The sequence below is a fragment of the Ambystoma mexicanum genome, chromosome 5q (assembly GCF_040938575.1).
Source record: "Ambystoma mexicanum isolate Mex_15411 chromosome 5q, UKY_AmexF1_1, whole genome shotgun sequence".
Classification (NCBI taxonomy): Eukaryota; Metazoa; Chordata; class Amphibia; order Caudata; family Ambystomatidae; genus Ambystoma; species Ambystoma mexicanum.
In genome coordinates, this window is record NC_090933.1 from 53996070 (window position 1) to 54023821 (window position 27752).

General features: G+C 44.7%; 1 protein-coding gene across 18 annotated transcripts in view; it reads right to left on the reverse strand.

Annotated features, from left to right (window-relative positions):
- LOC138497200 (poly(rC)-binding protein 3-like) overlaps nucleotides 1-27752 on the reverse strand; it is a 3473032-nt gene that overhangs the window by 90218 nt on the left and 3355062 nt on the right. For all 18 annotated transcript variants that reach the window (XM_069620521.1, XM_069620517.1, XM_069620516.1 and 15 more), the window contains 4 exons: nucleotides 12525-12548; nucleotides 12405-12437; nucleotides 10563-10679; nucleotides 8048-8179 (listed from right to left, as the gene is read on the reverse strand). In XM_069620521.1, coding sequence (XP_069476622.1) covers nucleotides 8048-8179; nucleotides 10563-10679; nucleotides 12405-12437; nucleotides 12525-12548 — 306 coding nt within the window. The remainder of the gene's footprint in view (nucleotides 1-8047; nucleotides 8180-10562; nucleotides 10680-12404; nucleotides 12438-12524; nucleotides 12549-27752) is intronic.

Below are 27752 nucleotides of genomic sequence, written 5' to 3' on the forward strand. Positions count from 1 at the left end.
TATAACATCAATTCAGCAAGGAAACTAATGGCCACCTTGACAAAGAAAGCCTTCAGCCTCATTTGTGTCCCTGAGAAATAGTCTTTCTAGCGGAGTCATATTTTTCAAGCGTAAATTGGTTCCGCGCAGGAGCTGCTTCACTCTGCTCTCTGTCAGAAGGGGACTCGTTAGGCCTCGAAGGCTTGCGTGGCACAAGAGCAGCGTGTAATGAAAGCTGTAGGGAGCGGTTCAAGAATATAGCTTTTCAAAGAATCCATGAAGGCAAAGGCTGAACCGCCCGTTTTTTGGGAAATTCGGGGTTCCCACTTCACCAACTACTTTTCAGAGTTTGTCTCAAAGTTAAACATGGGTTTGTCTGAAACCAATATGTCAACATGTCCATCAGTCAGATGAGCTGCAAAGAGAGATCAGAGACGTCTAGCTTAGTGTTGGTAACAGCAAGCCAGTTCCTTCATAAAGGGAGGGACGTTGATTCCCCAAAATGCCAGGAGTAGCATAAGTGACATCACAGACTTGACAACATCACAGAAAGTGATGTCACTTGACCTTTGAACTGGATGGCAACAGATCCTCTTTAACCCTGGTGACATTATCAAAAGTGGATTGCGGGAGTTAAAGAAGTACATAAACGTAAACATTTTAAAATACCAAATACGTACTGATGCGGGCAATAATATTTTAGACACCAACCACATTTTAACAAGGTTGATGCCTTCATATGCCATGGATGGGGTCATGATATGATAGGGTTAGACCCACTAGTACAACATAGGCAGAGGCAATTTGGTTCCACCATCAGGCATTGCTATTTGAAGATTTGAATATATCTTTAAGCAATAATTATGACAGAGCATTCAGCAATTTTGGGGAGTGCTGTTACCTGATTCTTGCTGAAATGGACAAGCTAATATTAATGGACAGCACGATGAAGATGAGCAACAAAATGAAAATTGTAAAATGGGGAAAGATATAAGGAGAAAGTCATTGTATAAACTACAGAGGGTGCTAACCACACACCTGAGAACATATAAGGAGATGCAGTCCTATGTGATGAGATTCCCAGGCTCGAAATATCATTACATTTATTTGCACTTTCGTCTTAACTTACTAGGTTCCCTACAAAGGTGGGGTACCATAAGACAGATCCCATGGCAAGAAGGAAATTGTCTGCTCTGTAAAAAGCCGGGGAACGCAGGAATGCTAAGACATTGGCTGATTGGCTGTAGCGCAACACTATGGCCGAGGAAAATGTGGTTGGGAAAGTTCATAAGGAGATTAGAGAATTTAAACAGTGAAGTCAAGTGGGCTAAGGTCTTGCATGGATATTATATCTCAATGCCCATTGCTTTAGTGAATATTTGAATAGTGATACACAAAAAGTTGAGGGAAAATGGTTTTCTCGATTAGTTCACCATAATGAAGTAGGGAGGGAGTAATTTGTCAGAACGATTGAAAATGTAATCTTGGGGGTTAGAAAGGGAGGCCCTGATAGATATATACATATGTACATTGAGACAGTGATACAAATTGAACTTAACCAGGACGGCAACCGTCGTGAAAAAATGGAGACAAATTTTGGAGTAAAACAAGGAGCCCATTGACACCAACGTTGTATAATATGTATGTTTCGGATATGGGGTCCACTTTGGATTGAGCTTGTAGTTTCCTGCCGAAAATCAGTAGTTATCGTGTATTGGTTCGCCTATGCAGATGATACAGTGATACTGGATAACATACCAATAGATTTGCAACATAGCCTGGATACATTGAGTTCATATTTAAGACGGAACAACCTCATAATTAACATTAAAAAGACTAACATAATGGTGATCTGCCACAGGAGGAAGTTGAAAGATAACTTATCAAATTGTATGGGTCAGGTATAATGTCTTGTCTTTCCTACGGTTTAGAAAGGTTTACTGTGAAGGAAACTAGCTGGCTTAAACAATTTGAAGGAAGACTTTGGCAACATGCCCTTGGTGTACCAAAAAGTGTCCCTCTTGAAGCTATAAACTGCGAATTAGGTTTGCTATCTCTCCTTGCATTAAAGAGAATCACTAGGGGCATTTTCCATGTACATATGTTGACTAAAACAAATGATTCAGAATCTCTATTCTCATATTTTAAAAATGTTATAGGAATAGAGGATACAGACATTGGACTTCACTACAAGTTTGCTGGTCCGGAAACAAGGGTGCTGCTGAGGTCACCGGCAACCTTGTTTCTGGACCGGAAAACTACAAGTCTGCCTGCTGAGACTGCTTGCCCGACAGGCACAGCGGCCACGGTATGCAGACTTGTCATGGGAGCACCGTCATTGCTGCTAACGATCTCAATCAAACAATTATTTAAGCAGTAACCCAAGAGATGAAGGGTGGAGGGCATTACTGTTATGAAATGGCCCAGTGATCAAGTTACAGGCACAGCGAAGTGAGGGTCTTAAAGTAGACCTTGGGAGCCTTTGCCTGGTGCTAATGTCCCTCAACAAGGAGGCTAAAGTTATTAGCACCCTGCATGCTTTCTGGGGTGACAGTAGCTTTTTGTTTAAAAGATGTGAAAGAGTGTGATCGCTATTTCACAAGTTTAAAAAGAAATTCAAAAGAAAATGGCCACCATGGAAAAAAAAAAGAAAGGAACTACTTATAGTCTCTTCTCTCTTTCCATGATGGTGTCAGAAGATTGGCTGGGAGGAAGGCCTGGAGCAGGATGAGAGGGATGGTGAAGATGGCATTGGCTGCACAGGTTTCTTTGTTTGGAAACAGGTAAGGCTCGGAGGTGCAATGGAGCGAGGTGGTGGAAGGGGAAGTTTAGTGGGGGGCCGGCAGATGGCAAGGGATACACCCTGGCCCGAGGATGGCAGTATGCCACTCTTCATGGGTCCAGGAGAAGGAATGATACTGCAATATCAATCCCAGATTCTGAGCTCCCTGATAAGCTGGGGGCCTCCAGATGTAAGTTCCCAGGTTATTATAAAGCTGATGAAAAGTTCTGTGTTTTAGTCTAAAAAAACAATTCCAAAATGTAGGTAGAATTGGTGATAGTGGGGATCTAACCTATTGAAAATGTATTGTAACGGTACCATGCAAAATACCTGTAATACCTGTAGCTTGCAAAATCTAACAATATTTTAATTTGCATTCAAATGGACTGAAAATCAGGTACTGCAACCATTAGATCCGCTCTAGTCCCCTATAGAGTCCATCATCTGAGCTACCACCACAGCATCCAGTCTAAAGGACTAAGCATGTAATTAATCTACCACCAAAGCATGAATTAGGGGCCCTACTCCTCTCTTTGCATAGCTTTCTAGCTGTTCACAGAGGCAGATGCACACTGTGGTTAATTTGCTGCATTTATACTCATAAATTATAAGTCAGAACAATCACACCCTTGGCTTCTCCTCCTTTCATTCTTGGCTGAAGAGGAAAAACACACCCTTTCTTGAACTCCATCCATAGTTATCAAACCCAAATAGACTGCCCACACTCTAATGTAGCACCAGCACTCTTTTGCTACTACCTAGAGGCCAGACAGGGGAACTGCAAAATCACCTAACCTAGTCACATGCAGTCGTATGGGGTCATTACGACCCAGGCGGTAAGTACACCAACTTTACCACCATGGTGTAAACTACGTTTACACCATGGTGGATGGCGGATTTACCGCCCCATTCCAAGGTGAGTGGGGCGGTAAATCCCCATTTCCCATTTACCCTTCCCCATTCCCATTTTTGCCCCATAGGGCATAATGGGAGTGGGCAAGGCGCTAATTACGGCATTAAGCAGCCGTTAAAACTGGAATCAGGCGTTAAGGGTTAACGACAGCATCAAACCTTAACGCCTGAGTTGTAATGAGGCCCGTAGTGACGGCCAATTGCCATTGCTTAGCAGCTATGTCCCTCTCTCTTACAATTCTTCCTTCCGGTCTGACCCACTCAACTGGACACTCTCTGGATGCTTTAATCTCTGGCGACATCCCTATCTCTAACACGGTCACCACCCCCTCTCGTGGTCTGATCACTCTCTCCTCTCCTCCCACATGAGGCCCATTGGCCCTGCGTCCGAGCCACCTGCCGCACTGCCAGCCTCTTTTGCCGTCATTCAACCGATGAAATGAGTGTCAGTAGCTGCTTTTGCCTCCACATACATCTGCCCTCCCACCCCTGCTTCTGATTCTCCCTCTGACTCTGTCCTCACTAACCTTCACCTCTCCACCTCTAACAACCTTGATATCCTTCCTTCCTCTCTCATCCCTGATTGTCTGACAGCCAAAAAAACCTTGGGGTCATCTTTGACTCCACTCTCTCCTTCACCCCTCACATCTTGGACCTTGCCAAGAAGGCCCACTTCCAGCTTCACCTCCTTAGAGGCATTCTCCCTTTCCTCAGCTTTCCCCAGAAGCTTAACACCTCCAGAACTCTGGTCCTCTCTAGGCTGGACTACTGCAACAGTCTCTTCCTCATTCTCCCCATTTCCTCCTTATGCCCCCTTCAGCTAATCCAGAATAGAGTTGCAAGACCTATCCTTGGCCTCAAGCCCATGGGCTGTATCACTCCAGCCCTAAAAAGCCCTCCACTGGCTCCCAGTGGCCACAAGGCTCAAATTTAAGACCCTCTGCATCATCCACAAGGCCTTATGGGCCTGGGACCACGCTATCACCAACTTTCCCTCTCTAAATACACCCCTACTAGAGCCCTACGCAGCTCTCACTCCAACTCTCTGCTCGTCAAATGCTTCTTCAAGCAGAGAGTGGGGGGCAGGTCCCTCTCTTTGACTGGTGCCTTTCTCTGGAACATCCTCCCTCCCCCTCTCAGATCTGAGTCGGACCTCCTTAAGTTCCAGAAACTTCTCAAAACTCTCCTTTTCTCTACCTCTTTCACTTCCCTGCTAACCCTCCCACTGCCGCTGAGACTGCAGGCTTGGTCCTCATGAATCTCACATATTACCAGGCCCCCTACCCAGTTGACACCCGCACCCTCCCCCTCCTCAGCACTGCCCTTGCCGGCCCACTGCCGGGCCTCTAGTCAGCTCCTGATCAGTGGAAATCGATATTTTCTAAAATCTCTACATAATCCACTTTAATATATATATGTATATATAAAGATTGTAACTGAAGCCACTTTGTATCATTTACAGAGTTGGGTTGATATTGGTGTTTCCTCTATGAATTCCAAAACTGTAGAAAAATTGTTGATTTCCCCTGAAGAAGGCCTCACCAATCACTCCACAGTTGAAACGTTGTGTCAACATATTTTTGCCAGCTTAGGCTGAGGTGAATTTCAGCCCTCAAATAAACTATACTGTACCTGTGTTGCATGCATGGAATGGTTTGGCGTGCTACGTCGCCTCAGAGCACCAATCAGAGTGTATTGAATTCTGTTAGATAATGCACATATTATCGCCTTTTCTCCCCTGAACCCAGGTCAGATCTTTATCTTCACTGCAAACATGTGGAACCATTTTTCCCCACTATCTCCTTCTTCTAGGTCAAACATATTCCATTCATTAGCTTTCATTTGCGGAAAAGGAGTTTCCACAAATGCTTTTTAGTGATTTGCAAAATATATTCCAGCCTTTAGAATCCGATATGTGATGACCACTCCAGCCCATGTGCATATGGCTACTTAGGCAATTCATACTAACATACATTTATATTCAGAAAATGGCAGAGTCAACCTACTTTGTGAGCAAAAACAGAGCTTGAGAGCAAGTATATTTTACACAGTTGAGGCATGTGGGTAAGAGTCATACTAGGCGGGCCTGGAGGTTGTTATTTGCTGTTAATATCTATGCTCTTTTGCCTATTGAATGATATTCAGCCCTGGTGAACAGTAACATAGATTAGTTATTATTAGACTTGTGTTCTCACCAATCAATGCGCCCCAAAGAGTGTTAAGGTAAACAGAATGTTTTAATGTTATAGTCAAAACTCAAAATCTCCAAATCGTGGGAGAAGTCCTTTTTTGATAAATCTCCAATTTGCAGGAGAAGCCCTTTTGATGACACGTGTTTCGGTTCCTCGAGAACCTTTCTCAAATCAGGGCATATAACTCATTCACATGTATCCAATAGCTGTTCATTCGTTGTTAAATACAGTCTTGAAACATTGAATTCCCGGGTTAGAATCCCACTTCTAAAGTCCTTGTTATGAGTTCCGTGCTTTGTCTTCATATTCCTGGATCGATTAGTTATTAGGTAGACACATAAAAATTATACTATGCCAGAGCATAGGAGAAAGGATCTGAAAACATCCATGTAACATACCTGTGATGGGTGCAGTGACCTAAAATGCGGTTGTAAACCCTTCTGAGTGGAAGAAATTCCATAAAACAGGGTATTTGACCCGTGTTCTTTCTCAGTAGAGAGGCTCCCACACTAACTTTCAATTTTGTAAATATTGGGGTTTCACCCTAAGTAACCAAGGGTAATCCAGACAAGGGCCCCTGAGGAGATCCCAACAAGGCCAAAACACGTGTCTAGGGTTTTGGATGGTACTCTTATACAGAGGAGAATTGCCTACCATTTCGGTGCTGGACTGCTCGTGTGGGTGGGACATGCACATGGTTATTTCTCCTCCTATGTGAAGGGTGTAGTGAGCTAAAACGTGGTTGTAGACCCTCCTGATGCAAGACATTCCATAGAACATGTTTCTTAGAGATGTTCAGCTTCACCTCACTGAGGAGGCCCAACAAGGCTGAAACATGTGTCTGGGGTTGATGATGGTACTCTTCTTTAGAGGAGAATTGTCTAGCATTTCGGTGCTGGACTGCCCTTGTGGGTGGGACCACATTGATATGTAAATGGATACTTCTCCTCTGTGAAGGGTGCAGTGACCTAAAACGTGGTTGCAGACCCTCCTGACTGGAAGAAATGCCATGGAACAGCGTATTTGACCCAAGTTCGTTCTCAGTACAGGGGCTCCCACACTCCTTTTCATTTTTGAAAATGTTATGGTTTCACCCTAAGTAACCAAGGGTAATTCAGACGTTGGCCCTTGATCACAGTGCCTTAGAGAGGCTCAGCGTCACCTCACTGAGGAAATCCCAACAAGGCCAAAACACGTGTTTTGGATGGTACTCTTATACAGAGGAGAATTGCCTACCATTTCGGTGCTGGACTGCTCGTGTGGGTGGGACAGGCACATGGTTATTTCTCCTCCTCTGTGAAGGGTGTAGTGAGCTAAAACGTGGTTGCAGACCCTCCTGATGCAAGACATTCCATAGAACAGGGTATTTGGCCCATGTTAGTTCTCAGTAGAGGGGCTCCACACTCCTTTTCAATTTTACCTTTGGAATGAATACATAATTCTCTTGATCAAAAGGAGGGCTTAACATCGCAATCCAAGCCCGGCCTTTTTAATTAACATATATTCTCTTGTTCTTCAAGGAGCACGTTTATTGGTCAGGCATCTATGGCCAATCAGAAAACGGAGAAAACATCTGTTTTCGATCCCTGGATATTGCGTTCATATGTAACCGGGGCCAGGTTATCAAATCTTAGCCCTCTGGAAAAGGAATGACAGCAAATTAATATAGCAGCAATTTGGCTGCTTAGGTGAAACAGAATGAGTCAAACAGGTTTTGCCCCAACGTGTATTATTTAAACATTCTTCCACAAGGGCAAAATTGAAGCAGACTGTTTCATTTATTATATTTGCTGTGTAACATGAACAGAAATGCAGTATACACATTTCTTTTTGTTTTATGCAGCAAACATAGAACAAGCACAACAGTCTGATTCATTGTTGCTCTTGTGCAACCTTTTTTTATTAAATACGGCTCGTGGAGAAAAAAAAAACTTTTTGGTGCTTTCTGCATTATCTAAGTATTTGCTCAAATTTTAGCACTGGAGAAAATATTAGATAATCTGGGTTCTGGTGTTTTAAAAATACAGGTCACATGGCAGCAAACATAGGGTACAGAAGCAATGTTCAATAGATCATTCAAGACATGTAACATGTAGAAAGTCGGCAATACAGGAGGACGACCCAGGACGTTACGGTGGCAACCAAATGTGTACCTGCTCCCCACGGTCCTCCGATGACTTACCTCCCGGATTTCTTTAATTTTTGATCCTCCTTTTCCGATGAGCGACCCGCATTGACTTGCTGGAACGACCAGGCGTAGCGTCACGGGAGGCTTACTGGTCACCGTGCTGTTTGTCATGGAAGCATTGATGTCCTGCAATAGCAACATTGACGGCAGTTAGCATGGGACCTGCCTGACTCTGCAATGGCTGAAAGCAGAAACTTGGGCTGGGCCTTGAGAGCACTTGAACTCGGGGCTAATCGCCTTGTGTTGTGCGGAGCAATTAAATCGACCAGTTTCTGCTTGTATAACTGTAAGGCATGCTGTGTGCAGTGAAGCCATACGCAGTGAAGCCATACAAACAGGGCTGTCTGTTAGAAGAGAAATGGGATGCGCCATCTTGTTTTGTCACACATCAGCACATAAGGTCACACCTAATTTGCGGAACAATATGACCCAGGGAGGAGTTCCAGCCTTTGGGGCTTATGAGTTCCGAGTACGATTTCACACAACAACAAATACATACAACATTGCAGTAATTCCTCGGCCTTCCGCCTTTCCGGACTAATCTATTAGCAGCTTCAAGAGACTGTATTCTGTACGCAGTTGTATGTGTATTATAATGTAAAGAACTGCAACATGATCTAAATCTGCTGCCCATGTGGACACAAAATGAAAGTAAAATATGGAAAGGTATCTAAATCAGGTTTCAAAATGTGTCCTCGCCACTCGCCATTGGAGAGCGATCATTTACGCTTGGCGAGTAATATATGGCGTGCTGTGTGCAGGTGGAGAACTGAAGTGTTAAGTGACTTTTCATGCCTGGCTATCAGCTTGCAGCTTCAAAGTTTCCCCCTGATCTAGAGGATATGTTGGTGCATTAAATATCCTACAGTAACATAACATGACATGGCATAATGTGGCAACATTGTATAATGCACCAAAGAATTACAGAGTAAGAACACCTTTAGTGTAGTAGTTGGTCGACCTAGTTTATGTATTTTTTATTGAAAAATGTATAACTACCAAAATAATACCTTAAAAATCTTAAGAATTCGCAAGCCATTGTGTTCCAAAAATGTGTCTTACACCTACGTCACATACAAGCAAAAATACAGTTTAGAGAATAAAAATGACGCTTAGCAAATATTAAGAGCTTCATGAAAACACAAGGAAAGATCGGGAAGGGGAAAGGGACAAAAAGAGCTCTCAAAAAGCAACAGGAAACATGACTCCTGCTCCATGTGTGGAGCAATTCCAGATGCTGTGAATGGGCAATGCTGCCCCTAGCGTCTGGCTACCGATGCAGGCCAGTGCAAGTTAAACAGGCTCCGACTGCAGTGGCAGTCTAGGTACACGTCCTCTGGCTCAGGTGAAGAGTAGTGCTGTATGATTTCTTTATTTAACCAAACATGAAAGTCAGACTGCTGTAGTTAATTTTGCGCACGCAGGCCGCAATATCATTCTAATTTGGCAACTTAAGTTGTGCATCTTGTGCTTGCAGGTCTATCCAGACCAGACAAAGATGCCATTGCAGTTGATTCTTGTGAACAGCAGCGTCAACATCACGCTCAGCCCCACGCCACTACAATTCAGAAAGGAACTCAAGACCCACCTCTTCAATTAGTCTCTCCTCCTCAACACCTAGGCCATCACATCGCTGCCCGGCACCACCCAACTCGGTAGACGCCGTTCGCCCCCTACTACCTGCCACCCTGGAAGCTGTACCCCTCCTCTAAGCCCCTCTGCATCCTACCCCCTGCTGGCTGTTCTGTTGTTACCTCTGAAAAGCACTCTGTTGTGCATCTGTACTGTTGTTACCTCTGTAAAGCGCTCCATTGCTTCTCAAAGCCAGGTCAGCGCTCAATAAATACAGTAATAATAATAACAAAAGGTAAATAAAAGCTGGACGATGTCTGCAGATAATGTGACAAGAGCAGGTGGGAAAAGGGTAGACTGAACATGCCTTGTGCCTCCTTATTTGCCATCCAAACTGTTTGTTTCTATGAGGGCCTGATTGGTTTCACAAAGGAAAGACTACAATAGTTCCAGAGTCCAATGCAACATACAATGCAAGTGATTGATTCATGGACCGTATGATGCACAAGCACGCCTTGTATGACCTACATGGCATTGTAGGCACACGCATGATATACCTCAATTGAGATATGCACCCACTGACATTTTGCAAGTTCACATCTCCAAGCCCTTGGAAATTCACCACCAACCACTGTTCTCGAGAGCAGTGGTATTTTCGAAATGGGTCATTAAAACCCAAGAAGATGACTGGCTGGACCTCACTCGCTCCTTTGACCACACATTGGGAGAACCATACTCCCCAAATGAACGGAAGACTTTTTCCTGGACCCTTCCCTCAATCAGCTCGCAAAAGTACTTGCAGTTCCTAGTGCAGGGTTAACGGGAACAGTGTTAGGTGCCAGCTACAGAGATCTTTAACTGGAGGGCGCAACTACACACATGGTCAAACGAGTCGATCGAAATCTGCCTGCATCCGCCTCCAACCCGCCTCGCTTACCTCCTCAAACTTTAGTGCAATCATTGAGAACGCCTTAAAAATGGCATCGGTTGGGCCTGTTATGGTCACAATCCTCTCTGGGCAGGAGCCTTCTGAAATGTTGATTCGTGCTCCGCTCTGCCAAAAAAATAAAATAATAATGACATCACATTTTTGCATGCCAATAATCAAATCTACCGAAATGATTTGCCCGGGCTGGTGTTCATTTATTTATTTAATTAAAGTTCCATCAACTGTAATTATGTTTAATCTTTTTTTTGTGTAACTATGCCTGGGTGAATGCATATGTGATATAATAAGATTAACTTATGTGTTTCGTATTGCATCAACATGTGGCCTGTCACCCATGTCAGGCATCAGAACAAATCAAACTGGCCACGAAACGAATGCAAACAATGGGGGTCGTTTTTTAACTTTTCAAACTTCCCTGTAGTGTTAAACAAAGTGGGGCTCATTTTTGGAAGTCCACGGAGCGTGATTGTGGGTGCAAAGGACAGGCATACGGGTATTCTATGCGTGCTCTTGGATATTTTCATTGTTGTTGAAGGTGTAGGGCGGGGAGGAACAGGAAGTACGTCTCTGCCTCCCTTTCCACCTCCGCCTTCAAGACAATTCGGTTTGATGCCAGCACGAGATTTTCACGCTGGCGTGAAACCAAAGATGTTCTATGTTATCCGCCTGTTCTTTAAGCGGGTGGACTTCATAAGAAATCATTGTAAATGCTGCCTGCCATCCGTACATGGCAGGGGTGCCTACTTGCACTGCGGAGTGGAACACAGATGTGTAAAGAGTGTTCGGCCGTCGCCTTACACTTCTCATTTGCACCTCACAGCGCTAATGATAATACCTGGAGGCAACCTGTTTGCACGTAAGTGCAAAGGTATGCAGTCCCCTAAGGGAAATGTGCCCTTTCTTGAAAGATCTTTAAAGAGCAGTTTTTGCCTGGCACCTAAGCTCAGCCGTCAAAAACCAAATGCAGTTACGTCAGCATAACATTTTCATGCTGCACAAACGTGTTGTTTTCCTATGGAATCTACCTAATTTGTACACTGCTGGTAACAGGCAGATTCTATAGGAATCCGTTTTAAATGCAGTCTACAATGGGGGTCATTACACGGTAGGAGGTAACCATGCTGCTAATAGCGGCATGGCTACCCCCTTACCGGGTACCTGGTCCGGGTTCCTTGAATGAGGAATTACCGGGCCATTCCATCCTTGGAGGGCCCGGTAATTCCTCATTCAAGGAACCCGGACCCGGTACATCCCCATTCCCATTTCAGCCACCATAGGGCTCAATGGGAATGGGGAGCATGCTAGCAATGGGCCTGTTAACAACGGGCCCATTGTTAGCATCCTGGTCTCCTCGCGGGACCCGCTAAGGACGCCTGGTTTTACCAAATTATAAACTTGCATGGAGGGGATCTTTTTACATGTAATTGCAAAAGGAACGGGTCCTCTCCGAGCAATTTACCCTTTTCGGAAAATGACCCCAGAAGTGAATAGTAAATGCAGGTTTTTACCTTCGAACTAGTCACCAGCTCACTCGGGTGAGCCTCACCTATTAGAGTCAGTTTACTGCTAATGCATAATCTTTATAAAATAAAACTTTTGGCTCCCACTTATTTTTTATCCCTAAAGCCAAAAACACGTGAAGCATTTTACAAATGTCTAATGTGTAGCCTAAAACTTGAAATGTTTGGAATATTTTTGCTCCAAGCAATTAATACATTTAACCACTAGGTGGAAGCATTATACTGGTCATTGGATCACTCTCAACACAAAACATGTCTCGTCAGATAACGGGAAACGGGGGTTGGTGCTGCTACGGCGACCCGTCTTTACCTCCTCTCTCATCTTCTTCACCGTCTCACCCTTCTATTAAAGTAACAGAAAAGACAAAAGAGCATTAGTACCTTGGAGAGTGTTAGAAACTGAACTCAAGTCGAGGTAAACATCACTGACCTTTCCAATAATGCTGCCAACCTCCTGGAACAGAAGAAAAAAAAAAACATTATGAACGATTTGTGAAAGGCATACATTTCCAAGTGAAATTGTGGGGAAAGTTCATGAAAATACAGCCACGTGACACTTTATATTTCGGGGATAATTTTTAAAATAACCCGACAAAACTATTGGTCCGGAATTGCCTGACGATTCTCGAATTAGAATGTTTATAATGTTTTTTTATTTCTACTTTTACTGGGGGGGGAGGAGTTCTTCTACACCCCGTTTGACTCCCATTACTCACCATCTGCAACGTACACTAAACTATACTAGTGCTTTGCTTCTCTGCTACGTCTTTGGTTCTTCATCGCTAAAAAAAAAAACACTGAATGCGGAAGCAACGTTCTTCAAAACGTTTGTGGAAGAGGGCTTCCTTCCGTCTCCACCCTAGACCTGCAAATTTGGGGTTCGCTTTCACACATCAGCTCTAGCAAAGTATTTGCAGTATTGCATAAAGCCTTAAAAACTTGGCTACATGTGGTGAACTAAGCCTCCTTCCCCAATAAGGAACACCAGAAGGTAAGTAGTTTACATGTAGGTTTATTCTCTAAGATGTAAAGTAGAGAAAGCACTGGGACATCCATCCAGCCCAGCATATTAAGTCCAACTGACACCAGTGGAACCAAGCACTCCAAACAACCATCAACACTCCACAAGGATGTCAATGACATCACTACACCAACACTCCACATGGAATGTCATTGACATCACCACCCATCATAACACACACATAGCCATAATCCAGCCCAACAGATTATGACACTACACCATTAGTAACACCTTTTAACAGATCTGTCCCCCAACCTCAATTGGAATTAAGCGTTTCTGTCTGCTTCACACCACACCAGTGGCTAGCTAGGTAGTGATCAATGCACAATCAGGCTCGCGCCAGTGTCACTCCATTTCAGATATAGAACCTGCTCCTCCCAGTTACACTGGAGACTGGATGTTTCGGTGCCATGTCGTTTTACTGTCAGGAATGACCAAAGTAATTTACTTAGAAGTAATTCCTTTAAATAAAAAAATAAAAAAACATTAAATGTTATTTTTATTTGAGGGTTCACCCATATCCCCTTTCCTTACACTAGTACCACTACACCAAGTCACTCCCCACCCCTGTTAACCCCTTGCCCCCACACCTCTATAGAATTCAATGAGTTTTTTCTGAAGCAATTTCTTCGAAGCAAATGACTTCAAAGCACTGGTGAAGTGAGCAGGAACGGTCAGGAGCGCAGTTCCACAACTTTCATTTTTTACTGTTAACAGTTCCACTACTTTTTGCAACCATTGTCACCATTCTAGAACTGTGCTTTACCACCGATATCAGTTACAGCTAAACTGAAATCTGTTTCAACTCAATTGGCTGTCAGCCAGCAAGACTGCACCCCTGGAAAAATGTGTTGCACATTGCTCCCTTCCTGCAGATGCTGCCCCATTCCGGGGTCACACTTCCAGTACTATTTTTGGTACGCTTCTATCACTGCTTTGAAGTCATACCTGTCGGCAAAACAACGGGACACGGATTTTACACCCTGATGCTAACGCATACTTTTTGATACGCTTTTATCCCAAGCTTAATGATAACCCTCTGCAGTCTACTGCATGTTGTGACCAGACCCAGGCATTTGGGGCACAGACGCACCCCTAACCCTGCATAACATATCAATCTCAGGGTAATCTCAACCACCACTAACAGCACTGAGTCATTCTGATTCCATTTCCTCTCCCTTCCGTCCCAAGCCACCTTCTTACGGTTCGTGGCGTGGGAGACTGTGTGTCAGCTTTCTTTCTTTTTCCCCCCGTCAGAACTCATTCTGCACAGCCTGCCCTTGGCTCTTATATCTGACGGCCGACTCGACGTTACCAGATTCCCCTCCGACGATCTGTAGGATGGAATGCAGTATGATTTCTGGTTTAATTTTACCCCGCACCGCCCAGAAACTTTTGAGAACACCTCAAGCTCATCACGCTTCCAAAACTCAATTTAAGATCTTATCTTAATGGCCCTTGTATAGCGCATCGTACACCCGAAGGCATCATGGCGCTGCAGTAACAGCCAGGTGGTCAACTGAAGAGGGAATCAATGGAATAAAAGAGTCTTCAGAAGACAACAGACTGAAAGGTGATCCTTAGTGGCACGTTGCATTCAAGGAAGAACATTTAACTGCTTAGCTGCAACCCACGGAGAAGGCACGACCACCTACACACGTGAGCTGGACCAGAGAAACTTGGATATCAAGAGCCTCTTCAGACTGCAGGGGGCAATTTGGCTCATACGGGCAGACTTTGAGCTGTAAATATTCTGGCCCAGAGCCGTAAGAAGCCAGATGTTTCGTGCACATGGCCTTGAACTGAACTCTCTGAGCATCAGGAAGCCAGTGCAGGAGTCTAAGAACAGGAGAGATGTGCTTGCGGAATGGAGTATGGGTTACTAGGCTAGCTGCAGCATTTTGTAGACTCTGGAGGTGGCACATTAAATAGAGTGGCTGAGGTAAAGAGAGAGAATTGCGGTAGTCGACTGTGCTAAGCACAAGCAAAGCTACTGCCAGAGCATGAAGCCTAGGAGGAAGAAAAGGCAGCACCTTACGTAAACCCCTGAGCCTATGATGCCTCGATTGGCACGACGACGCAATTTGCACTTCAAGAGACGTGGAAGAGGAAAACCTAACACCTAAATCCCTAACAGATGCCACTGGTGGGGGGAACACACCCAACAGACTTCTGGCACTAGCGCAGCTGAGAGGCTGGACCAGAAGAGGATAGGACCAGCCGTAAGATTATCTGGATACCATCAGAATAAGAGTAGCACTGGATGCTGTGAGAGTAGACGAGCTCAAGCAGAGGCTGGATGTATATGTTGAATAGAGTGGGGGACAAGGCAGACCCCTGAGGAACACCACATGACAGTGGAAGAGAGAAAGGGGAAAAAGGAGGGAGTGACAGAGATTGGGCGTGGTCCAAAAGGAAAGCCTTGAACCAGCACATCACCTGCCCAGCAATCCCTGCCCTGGTCAGGCGATTAAGATAATACTTACACCGCACTACCTCCACAAATTGCATGTGTGGGTGTCTGTCTAACGCATTGTCCTGGGTCCCTCACTCCTGACACTCAGTTCATCTGTTAGATTTTGCTTGAATGAAAACGCCCATTGATGCAACTAAATCAAACTTAGGGCCTAATTTACAAAAATGTTTTCAATGGGACTTTCCTATGTTATAACATTTTTGTAAATCAGGCCATTACTATTCTAACGTTGGGAAATCAGAATCGTATCAATGGCAGTGAGCTAGTCATTCATTAAAATCCCCTATTCTCCCTAGGAGTCAACTGAACTATTTGACCTTTCTGCTATCCCACCTTAGCAGAATATGATAAATCCTTAATATATTTGTATGATACCCAGCTCACAGTGTTTTTAACACCATTTGATTTAAGCTCATCTTTCGCCCCTGCCTTTCTTCCCCTATCTCCTACCCCATGTCTCCCTCGCATTCTTCTATACATGCCCAACTCTTAGCCGAACACATCTGGTAAAAGCTCTTTTGCTTTAAGGATCTGCTTGGGCAGCTATTTATTTTACTTTACTTTAGGTTATTTGTTAGGCGCAAGCAAAGTGTCCCGGAGGCATACGGGCGCCAAAGACAGTCATTAGCAAGCAATCAGATTATAGGAGACAGATGGTGCCTTATTTAAACAGGTGTGTCATAAGTTTATTCTTGAATAGCTCGAGTGTCGGGCAATTTCTAAGGCCTGAAGGTAGAGCATTCCATCTCGCTGGGGCAGCTGCCCAGAAAGCGCCCCTTCTAATGAGTTCCAATGACGTTTTTGGAATTTGAACATTTTTGTCACAATTAGAGTGAAGGGTGCACGCCACCTGTTTGCACTTCAATCTGTTGGATATATAGGCAGGAAAAGATCCGTTGAGGGACTTATACATAAAGGTAAGCAACCTAAATGTAATCCTTTCTGCAATATGTAGCCAGTGGAGATTTCTTCTTATCGCCGATACATGTGCAAACTTACATAACCCCATGATGGCTCTTATGGTGATGTTCTGCACCACTTGGAGTTTACCCAGTTGTGTTTTACCCACTCCTATGAGAAGGGAGCCACAGTAATCAATTTTGGACGCGGTAATAGCTTGAGCGATCATTTTGCAACCCTGTTGGGATAAAAGAGGACGAATGTGCGAAAGAAGCCTTATATAATATGCCAATGTTGACACTAGGCCATTAACACGATCAGACAAATTCAAGGTTTGATCAAATGTTAGCCCTAAGATTTTTATGTTGTCTTTTGTCGGAATGTCGTGATCCGCAATGCGGAAAGATTCATACTGTGGTGCAAGTTTCGCAATTCTAGGTCTAGATCCAATGATCATAAGCTCGGTCTTGCCATGGTTCAATGCCATCCCACTCTTGGCCATCCACTCGTGTATGAGGTCATATACCTCAGCCACTGGAAGAGCGTCCTTCTCATAGTTGCCTGTTAGGGGGATGAGGCACTGCGAGTCGTCTGCATAGTTAGAAAAACAGATCTTTTTGGCTTCTAACATATGAAAAAAAGGGGCTATGAACAAATTATATAGAACTGGGGAAAGCAAGGCTTTTGTGGGGCTCAATAGCTAACTGAGACCGGGTCCGCCTCTGCTTCCTTTCTACAGTCCTGCATTGTCCTCATCCCAGGAAGGACTGCATCCAATCCCTTGCTTGTTCACTGAAATTAGCAACCTTCTGCAGTCTGTCCAGGATGAGGGGGTGATCCACTACATTAAATACAGGTGATAGTTCCAAACACTTCAGCAGCATAGTTGAGCCATTATTAATGTTACCCATCATACTGGACTTTAATTCTAGCAATGCTGATTCGGTGCTAAAGCCTGGCCGAAATCCCGACCTACCTTCATAGCTTCTTGGATCTGAGTGCACCACTCCTGATCTTTAACGATAGGTTGCTGGTAATTGACATCCGTCTTCTCCAACTCTCTAAGTATTGCAAAGATTTCCTTAGAGTCATGTTGAGCATTTTGAATGCGTGATTCATAAAATTAACTTTTTGCATTTATGACTGCCAATTTAAATATGTTAACTACTTTCAGGTACATTGTTCTATCTTCTTTGAACTTTTCCATTGATAGAAAACCTTCCTTTTATTTACTCTGAGCTTCTTAAGCTCCTCTGAGAACCAGTTGTTTTTAGTGTGACTCCTAACCTTCCGGTTCTTTTTTGGAGCTATTACTTCGATGGCTTTAGTTAGCGTATTTGAAGTCTATCACTTAGCCACACCTTAACTACCTCTAGTGCCTTGCATCGGCTGGTTTAGAAATTGGAATCACAGTAAAACCTTCTCCTAAACAGAGATTCATATTCTGGGCACTTCCTCACACGTTTACCTGACAACAAATCTACTGTTAAGAAACATGCCTACCAGCTATCACAGCCATATTACCAACCCCTCTTCCCAACCTGCTCCCTCCCACCAAACTGCCTGTCTACCGACTAATTCTCCTTTACTGTTACTTCCCATCCTCATTTCCTATGCTTTCCTACCCTCAGACTACACTCTGGTGACACAGAGATGGGGGAACAGCCCACCATTTATCGAACAAGGTCACGTGCCATAAGACCTCTATGGTGGTGATGAGTGCAGTATAAATGCTTAATAACATAACACAGCATATGCTTTATATTCCCTTTGTACAAAAAGGGCGATTTACAGAGTTTGTAATTTATATCTTGGTGCTAATATATAATTACTAGCAGAACCCAGCGTATCATGCACAGATCAAGCGCGCTCTCTCCCTCTAGTTCTCTCTCACCTTCTGTTTCTCTGACCTCTCGCTCGCAGTCTTTCTCTCTCTCCCTTTCCCTCTCTCCCTCTCTCTCTCTCTGTCTCTTTCTATGTAGGTGAGAGTCGCATTGCCTGGTGTGCATTTGCTGCGGCCGCCCGAGCCGTTGCTAATGGCTGCATGACCAGACAAAGCAAATAGATATCTAGGCGGAGGGAGGGCTGTGCCTTTTTGCAAAAGCAGCTATAAAAATGGAAATGATTTAATTGTAATTGTAATAAAATGTGCACTGGATCCTTTTACGATTTAACACTTTTCTTTTTCTAATGATCACATCCAGAATAATATAACGTGCTCATAACAATAAGATGACACTTGTCTTGCTGAACAAAGGACTTAACTAAACATAGAGTAACTATGCCAGGTGTATCATTCTTTTAGAATATCTGTGTATTTGGAACTGAGCATGTGAGCAGCTTTCCTTATCCTGAGCCTTGGCGATGTGCACTAGCTTTGAGATGCACGTGCATGAATTGCTCGGTTTTGGAGGGAGGTTCTCGATAAGATTTCCTGCATTGTTGGAGAATGGATGGGGAGGGACCCGTTGGTGGGTTTATTGGCATGCGCTAATGCCCTGCCCAAACGTATGCGCAGTTTGGCAGGACTCCCCTTGCTGCTGGCTCGCAGGAGGTTGTCCATGGCATGGTGGAAGGGCTGCCCACCCTGAGCCTTGGCATGGCTGGAGGACGTGGCCTATTGTTATGATTTCAAAGTGGCATGATGCCTCTACATGCCCGGCCCCCAGATGTGTAGGCACTATACATTCAATACGGAATGTCGAAGCCAGACTTGCCCCTAACGGGATATTGATCCAACTCTCTAGTTGTGTATCATGACGACACCTTCTGTGCTTTACTTTTATACAAATGTTTTGTTCTCTGGAAGCTCCATTATTGTATTATGTTCCTGAAAACCTAATAAACAAATTAAAGAAAAAAATAAATGATTTACAATAACACTCTTTCCAATGGCAGAGGCATTCCCACGAAGGGTGCCTGTACAGTAGCACAATGATGAGAACAAGTGGCGAGCCAGTTTATGAGGGTGTATAAAAAAGTGGGACATATACCAGGGTCAAAACAAAACAAACGGAAGAAAATATGTATACGATCTTCTATTCTAATCTTAACAGCTAGAAGGGTGCTTTACGTGTTTCTTTCAAAACCAATATAATATTGATGGTGAATGTCATAATGCTGAAATTACGAGAACTGCAACCAATGCCACACTGACTGTCCCCAAGTGAAAGGCGTATGTGGTTGGCGGTTGCATCCTTGAAAGTGGTCAGTCTTGAGTTGATAAAGCAATGCATAAAATATGACTAACATGTAGGATAACGACAATTTCCTATGGAACAAAAAGCATGCTTTTCAGCAAATGTGCATACCCATAATGCACTGTTGTGTGGCTCTGATCAAAAGGTGAACTTCCAGTGATGGCTTCTATGTGGCACTGCACATGCATGACTTTTTAGCGGTAAAGGTCTATGTTACTCTTACATTACACATAGAAGGGTTGTTCCTAATAAAACACCATAATATTAATAGCACGGGATCTACCATACAATGTGGGCATAAAGGGATTTTGTGATTAGGTTACTTTCGATTACTATATTTATATAACAGGTTTTTCAAAGTTTCCATATTTAAATGGTAGGGAGAGGCACTGTTGCAAAGTGTATTTTATAGCTCCGAAAGTTAAACATTGGTATTTACCCTATTATTAGAAAACATCCTAAAACCGGTCCATATGGGAGAAATTTGGACTTGTCTCCATGCAGAACATCCATAAGTGCACCCGTTCGTCTGTACCGCAAGATATTCTAAAAATTGGCATTATGAGTGTTTATGCTAATCCTAAGGTTTTTGGTTGCTGCATCTGTGAAAACACTTGCAATTCTACTGCACTTAATTATTACATTTGACAATATCTAAGAATGTCTTGCTCCTCATCCTTTCCTCACCACACACATTGGGGTAATGTCTGGGCGGATATCTCAATGCCCGCCTCTCGTCTAGGGCGAGACTGCCTGTCACGTTTAAATCCCACGGCAAGGACGACTTAGCCTTTCATCGATAAGTTGAGTATCGCTTATTGGGGAAACAATAACACTTGTTAGTACAGCGCTTAGAAGCAGAAGCAATCTGGCATGAAGCACTAAGTAAGAGCACACATAATTACTACCATTATCATTCCCCAAAGTTTAAAGGAATGGTTCGGTCAGAAATATTATTGGCCAAAAAGATGGCCAATAATAAAACACATATCTAAAATATATTTTGTTTTTAAGTTCCTATGGAAAGTTTCGAGCAAATGAAGCTCAAACTTTAAAATTGCAAGGACTAGGTGGCATCCATTTTGTGATATGGATGCGGGCTGTTCTTGCCTTTGCGGCACTAATGAAGCAAAAGCCAGCCAGCTGTAGTAAACAAAAGCTACCACTGGGTGGCTTTTGCTTCATTGGTGCCGGACTCGGAGGACGGGGACCAGAGACTACAGGCAGGAAAGCTGCAGCTGCATCTCGGTAAGTGCTATTTTTTTAAAAAAAAATAAGGACTAGCTGCATTTTTTTTTCTAAGTTTTCCAGACTGGAGGAGCCTGGAAAACTTAGAAATAAAACCACAGCTTTTAAAACGTTGTATTTATGTTTGCGGTAGCTTCAGCTTGGAGCCCAAACATTAATACGTTTTTGTGTTTCAAAAACGTGGTGGTTTTTCTTTCTAAGTTTCTCGCGCTCCTCCAAGCTGGAGGAGCCTGAGAAACTTAGAAAGAAAAACCACAGCGTTTTTGAAACACAACCGTTTCTGCCTGCCGTGGTTATCACTTTGGGTCTCCGGTGCTCTCCCGGGGGGAGCCAGAGAGCCTCAAAGTGAAAGCTGCTGTAGGCAGAAACACAACACGGGTGTTTAGAAATGCAACCAATGCCACACTGACTGTCCCCAAGTGAAAGGCTCCCCTCCCTTGGGGGGAGCCCGAGAGTCCCAAAGTGAAAGCTGCTGCAGGCAGAAACACAACGCGGTTGTGTTTCCATGCCGCAGTGTTTAGAAATACAACGTTTTTGTATTTGTAAATGCTGCAGTATTTAAAAAATCAAAAACGTTGTTATTCTGAATGCGGCAGCTTTTGCTGGGAGTCTCCTGGACTCCCTCAGGGTTGGGGGAGCCCAGGATACTCCACGCAAAAGCTGCCACTGTCAGAATAACAACGTTGTTGTATTTGTGATTGCAATACCGTGGTTTTCCAACCACGGCAATCACAAATACAACAACGTTATATTTTTAATTGGTGTGCCTCTGCTTTTTGCCTTCATTTTACGTTTTCTGTGCTTCCCTGGGCTTGGGGAGCACAAAAAACGTAAAATGAAAGTGAAGGCAGCCTCCTCAGCTCTGCTCAGGCGGCAGTAAGCAAAAGCTCCCAGTAGGGGGCTTTTGCTGCTTGTTTAGTGCCGCAAATGCAGAGCCGAGGAGGCTGCCTGCAATCACAAAATGGATGCCCCCTAGTGATTGCAATTTTAAAGTTTGAGCATCATACGCTCGAACCTTTCCATAGGGACTTTAAAAAATATATATTTTAGATATTTGTTTTATTACTGGGCATCATTTTGGCCAATAATATTTCTGACCGAACCATTTCTTTAATTACCAAACAAAAATGTTCCTTCTTCGAACTTTGCAATGTTGTGCTATTTGAAAGATGCTAGATGACTTTAAAATACTAATCCATTTGAAAACATCCTGCCATGACATATATGTACCCAAAACGTGGACTAACCTTTGCATGTAGCCTCGATCGAAGGGAGTGAAGATGCAGAGAGATGGCCAGCTTTTCAGTGACTCGAACTTGGCATCAGACACATCTAATCCATCACAGTAATTCAAGGTGAAAATAACGCGATTGATCAGCCAGTCAGTACCAAAAGAAACCGGGGCTTGTTTTTAAAAAAACAAACCAACCGTTCCTGCACCTCAATTGAAAGAGCAAAGGAATCAGTGTTGTGTTATGTTATTATTCCTTGGCAGAGGATGACAACTGCTGGGGGCCATCACAGCGCTGACCTAGGACCAGACACATAAGACTGAGTCGATGATGGCACAGGGGATGGCATAGCTAAGGGGCAATGCAGGCGTAGCAAATAGACAATGCAGTGCAACATTGATTCAATCCCCTGTGGAGTGCTTAGAAGCTGAAGGAGTGCAGCATGAAGTGCTAGATAAATACCCAATAAAGTCAGGGATAGTGAGAGATGAGCACAGAGAGAGGTAGCCTGGCTTTTGTGGTACGAGGGCCAGTCCGGAGCCCAGTGTGAGCAATCTTTGTGGACCCTTTTTATGACTTCGTTCAATGTTCGGTTCAACGCTGTGGCCAATGTTAGACTTAAATTGCTTTGAAATGCACCATTTCATCACACATTTTCCCAAAACATAAACCATAGCTCTCAACTCACACGCTTTTGGCGGGTATCACCCGCCTTGTAAAGAGCTGGGACACCCGCCAAGCCTCCTGCACGCCCATTTATTTTAATGGGCTTTCACCCGCCAAAAACAAAATGGAGTGTTTTCACCCGCCTTTGCGACACAAATGGTTGAGAGCTAACCAAAAACCCTTTAAACTACTCATCTATGAAAATAGACACAATTGAGATTTGCAATTTTGAGATTGAAACCTTACGCCTTCGGTTTTGCCTCCAGCTCTAAGCTGTTCCTGGAAAATGTGTTTCCTCAGGTTAAACGTACACTCTTCCAGTGCAATAGTTTTTCTCAATTGTTTCAGTAATTAATTGTTATAGTTGCAATCAAGCTGCTTTAGGGCTTAACTAGCATACTGGTTTAACTATTTCTGAAATTTTTCAAACAATATTTAAAACAGTGATTAACATGTAGCATTATTGTTTGAAGCTATTTCCGGGTGATTACTTATTTACATTGATTCATATGTGTAGACTCTTGGCTGATTTGTCTATGCGTTTGCTTTGTTCTGCGTTGCTGTGTTCATGCCTGTTTTCTTGCACTTTGTCATACTTGTGGGTAAGGGTGGAAAGACAAGGCTGGCTGGGAAAGAAATACTGTATGTGTTGATGCCAACATGCCACATTCCATTTGGGAGGTACTTGCTCAGTCCTGTTTTTTTCTTGGCGCTCTGGAACTTTTAATCCTTGATTTATAAATAATAATATTAATAATAATACTAATAATAATAAGAATAATTTAGCATTTATATAGCACTACGAACCCTCAGGTATCTGAGCGCTGCTTATTATTACCCACGGTGTGTGGTGCTCATTAAACAATCTCGGAAGGATAAAAGGCTGAGTTTGGGCTTGCTGGGATTCAAACCTGCGTCAGCAGGATCTACACAGATGTCAAAACGAGCGCTCCACTTGCTGTACTATCGGACCGGCCTATAGAAGGTAATAGAGGACAACAAGACCACAAATGGGAATAAAAAGTTAAGGAAGGGTTGCATGCTAGTTTACCAGTACCAACACCCATTCCTAGCCCAAATCCTGCCTTGTGCAGTGCTGCGCCCAGACAACACACAGTACCCAGTGTTGGTGCCATCATGGCTGCACCTGTAAGCACCCCTATTTCACCAGAGACAAGCGCGCCATTTCTACACCAGAGGGTAGAGGCGTTAAACTGACCGCTTCCTCCATGGCAGATGCCTTCAAGGATGTGTCACACTAGGCCATCGCGACACCATCTGAGCATGGCCCTTATGTCTACCTGAGACCCTTCTCTGGAGAGAAACCAACCCCAAGGGGTGAAGAATACCAGCTTTGGGCCGACCAGACAAACCAGATGATACACGACTAGAGAGCTACAGAATGGGAGAAGAGACATCATGTCATTGAGAGTCTATGCAGTCCCATGTTGAGAGTCATCCAGGCACTCCATGCCACGCATCCACACCACACAGCGAAGGACATCATGTCCACTGGATGCAGAGTTTGGAGCCACCAAGACTGGCGCAGAGATGATGGTGAAATACTATGCCACCCCTCTCCAACAGGGCGAGAGACTCTCAGAAGATCTTGCTAGGACGGTGCAATTCTTCATCTGGCCTTACAGTGGTAGGGGATTGAGCTGAACAGCCTGACCCTGGTCAGGCTGCAACAAGTCATGCCCGGACACAAATGGTTGCTGCTGATGCTTCTGCAGCTATGACTCCAGGAACGGACTCCGAAACCACCCTTTGATGAATTGGTCCAGGAGGTGCACACTCTGTAGACTGTATGCTACGGCCTCCATCTTGCCTTTCAGAGTCAACTGGTTTCTCCATACACTGTTCCAGAGTATGACCTGCAACATAAAGTGGATGAGTTGTTCCAAACCATCTAGGCTATGCAGCTGCAGATGATGCTGGCCAAGCCACTGTCTGTAGTGCCATCCAGGTCACCAGAGCGCCATCCTGAGAGAGAGAACACTAGCTCTTTCAGCACGCTGGGCTGCTCCAAGTGAACCAACAGTGTACTGCACCAGCCTTGGAAGTTCTGCACAGATGTAGAGAGGAGGGCCACACCTTCCGTATGAGCACAAACCCACCAGATTATATCTGAGTCGCTACAAGGTTCCAGGCATTGTACACTCCAACATACGCGATGGTGGGAAATGCCAGCGAGGACCAGGAAGTGGAGCACCTGAATCTTGAATCCTCAATGCTACTACGCTCTGACAGAGTAGAAACAAATAAGTCTGCACCACAAGATGGGCCCAAGGCTGCAGTGACACTATCAGTGGCAAATAACTTGGGAACCTGTATTTTCCCAGACCGGCAATTCCACCCGAGAGGAAGATCTCCTGTAGTGAAACTACCAGCAAGTACATCACCCGAACATCATGGGCAATACCTGATAGGCTCGTAGGATCACCAGGCATCATGACAATTGCCATCACTGGACAACAGGCGCAAGCGCTTCTGGATAGGATGTCACAGGTGACCATCGTCTATAAGACGATCGCTACAGAAAATTCCATGGCGCATATCCCATTGGAGCCTTTGGCTAGACTGAACCATCTCGGCATTGGAGACAACTTTGCAAATATCTGGGGTACATCTGGATCAGATTGCAGTTTCCAGGGAATGTAGCTGGAGGCAGCACTCCTATCGACACCCTGGTTCTAGTCTGCAGCAGTCGAAGTGAAGAGCCCGTAACACTGGTGATTATTGGAAATAATTCCCCGATGTTCGACACGCTGGTGGATTTTTGTCAGGAGATGGCTGGACCACAATATGCCAACACATTGTCCATGCGCCCCGTGTGCCAACAGGTGTACCTGCAGAGAGTGATCCAGCCCAGAGCGCCACCTGATGATCCCATTGGAGATGTTTTCACCACCCAGTTTGGGCAGAACACGATCCCGGCACATAACACAATGATGGTTCTTGGCAGATTGCGACTCAACTGGAAACAACGACCAAGACATGTGGTGATGGAGGCACCAGAGCGTGGAGAGCTCCCAGGGGGTTTATTGGTACAGTGGACCCTGGTGACAATGGATGGAACAAAAATGAAGACCATAAAGGACCCAGTCATTAATGTGACAAATGGGACCATTCGTTTACCAGGATGCACCATCAATCTAAAATTCCATCGGACCGCTACTGTAACCCCAGTGACTGTTGCCACTGACTCATCTGAGATGGCGTTGGATCAGAAGACCTTGATCTTTGGAGACTGATGGATCAGCTCACCCTGTGTGACGAGGCATTCTCCACAAGCCCATGGGACATCGGCAAGGCCCACAGAGTAGAACGGGGGTTCTGGGTGTCTTCGGGAAGCAGTCATGACACTTGTCCCCAGGAGACGTATAGGATGTACGCCGCCAGCTGGATGATCTTCTGCAGGCAGGAATTACCCAGGAGTACATGAGCCCCTACATTTCTCCCATCATTGACAACCGGAAGAAGAACAGGAATGTCTGGATGTGCATCGACGACCGTCGACTTAACACTGCACTTTTCTGGACCGGTACACCATGCCCCAGGTGGACGAGCAATTGCTTGTAAGTGGTTTCTGGTGTTGGACTTGCGGAGTGGCTATTACCCGATCTTGCTGCATCTGGCGGGTCCTGAGAAGATGGCTTTCATCTGTCTGTTAGGATTTCACAAGTTCATCAAGGGGCCTCAGGGAATCTTCGGCGAGCCAGCGACATTACAGCACCTCATGGAGAAGACAGTCGGTGACATGAACCTCCTGGAGGTACTTGTGTACCTGGATGACATCATTTGGTCTGGGAGGACCCTTGACGAACACAACAGGTGGCTCATGAAGGTTCTGAATTGCTTGCTGGAGCAAGGGGTAAAGCTCAGTGAGGACAAGTGTCAGTTTTGCATGACAAGCATCAAGTACATCGGACATATCGTCTGTGCGGATGGCATACCTTCTTCACCTGGCCAAGACCATTTATTCCATCCACATGCAACCTTTGGTGAGTGGTGGACTGACTGATACCAGCAGTTCTTTGAGGAGCTCAAGCAGATGCTCACCACAGCACCAGTCTTGACCTACGTGAATCCACAGTAGCCTTATATCCTGCATGTGGACACAAGCCTAGACGAATTGGGAGCTGTTCTCTGCCAGGAGACCAATAGTGAGATGAGACCAGTTGCTTTCCCCAGTCGAGGCCTGCACGTGGCAGAGAATTACCCAGTTCACCACAAGTTGGTATATGTGCCATTGAAGAGGGCCATTACAGAGACGTTCCAGGATTACTTCTACAGTGGCACCTTCATGGTGAGGATGGACAATAACCCCCTAAAGTATGTGTGGAAGTCGGCAAAGCTGGATGCTACCAGACACTGATGGCTCGCTTCACTGTCCACATGCAATTTCAGTTTACAATACAGACCTGGGCGCATCAACATCAATGCTGATGCCCTCTCTGTGAGGTCTCATGCTCAGTCAAATGATACAGCTGGATCCACCTCATGGAAGGAGTTGTCTATAGCAGGCATCAGAGCAATCTGCCAGGCTGCCAGTCAGAAGGAGCCAGATAGAGCCAGCAGCATGGATTGCTTGGAATCCTCAGCTGAGGAAGTATCTGCCGTCTACTGTAACATCACCATTCTGGAGGTATCTGAGCTACCGCATCCGACCTGAGAAGAGATCTGTGTGTGTCACAGCTAGCGGATCCTGACATAGATCCATTCCTGAAAGCCAAGATCATGGGAGCAGATATGTCCTGAGACTTCTCCCTTGATCCCAAGCAAGCAGACATGCTGAAGGCGTGGAAGATGCTCAAGCAGAAGGGTGGAATCCTGTACAAGGAAAGCAAAGTAGGAGACTGGCTACTACATCATCTTGTGTTGCTACATAAATTTGCCAAGCAGTACTGTA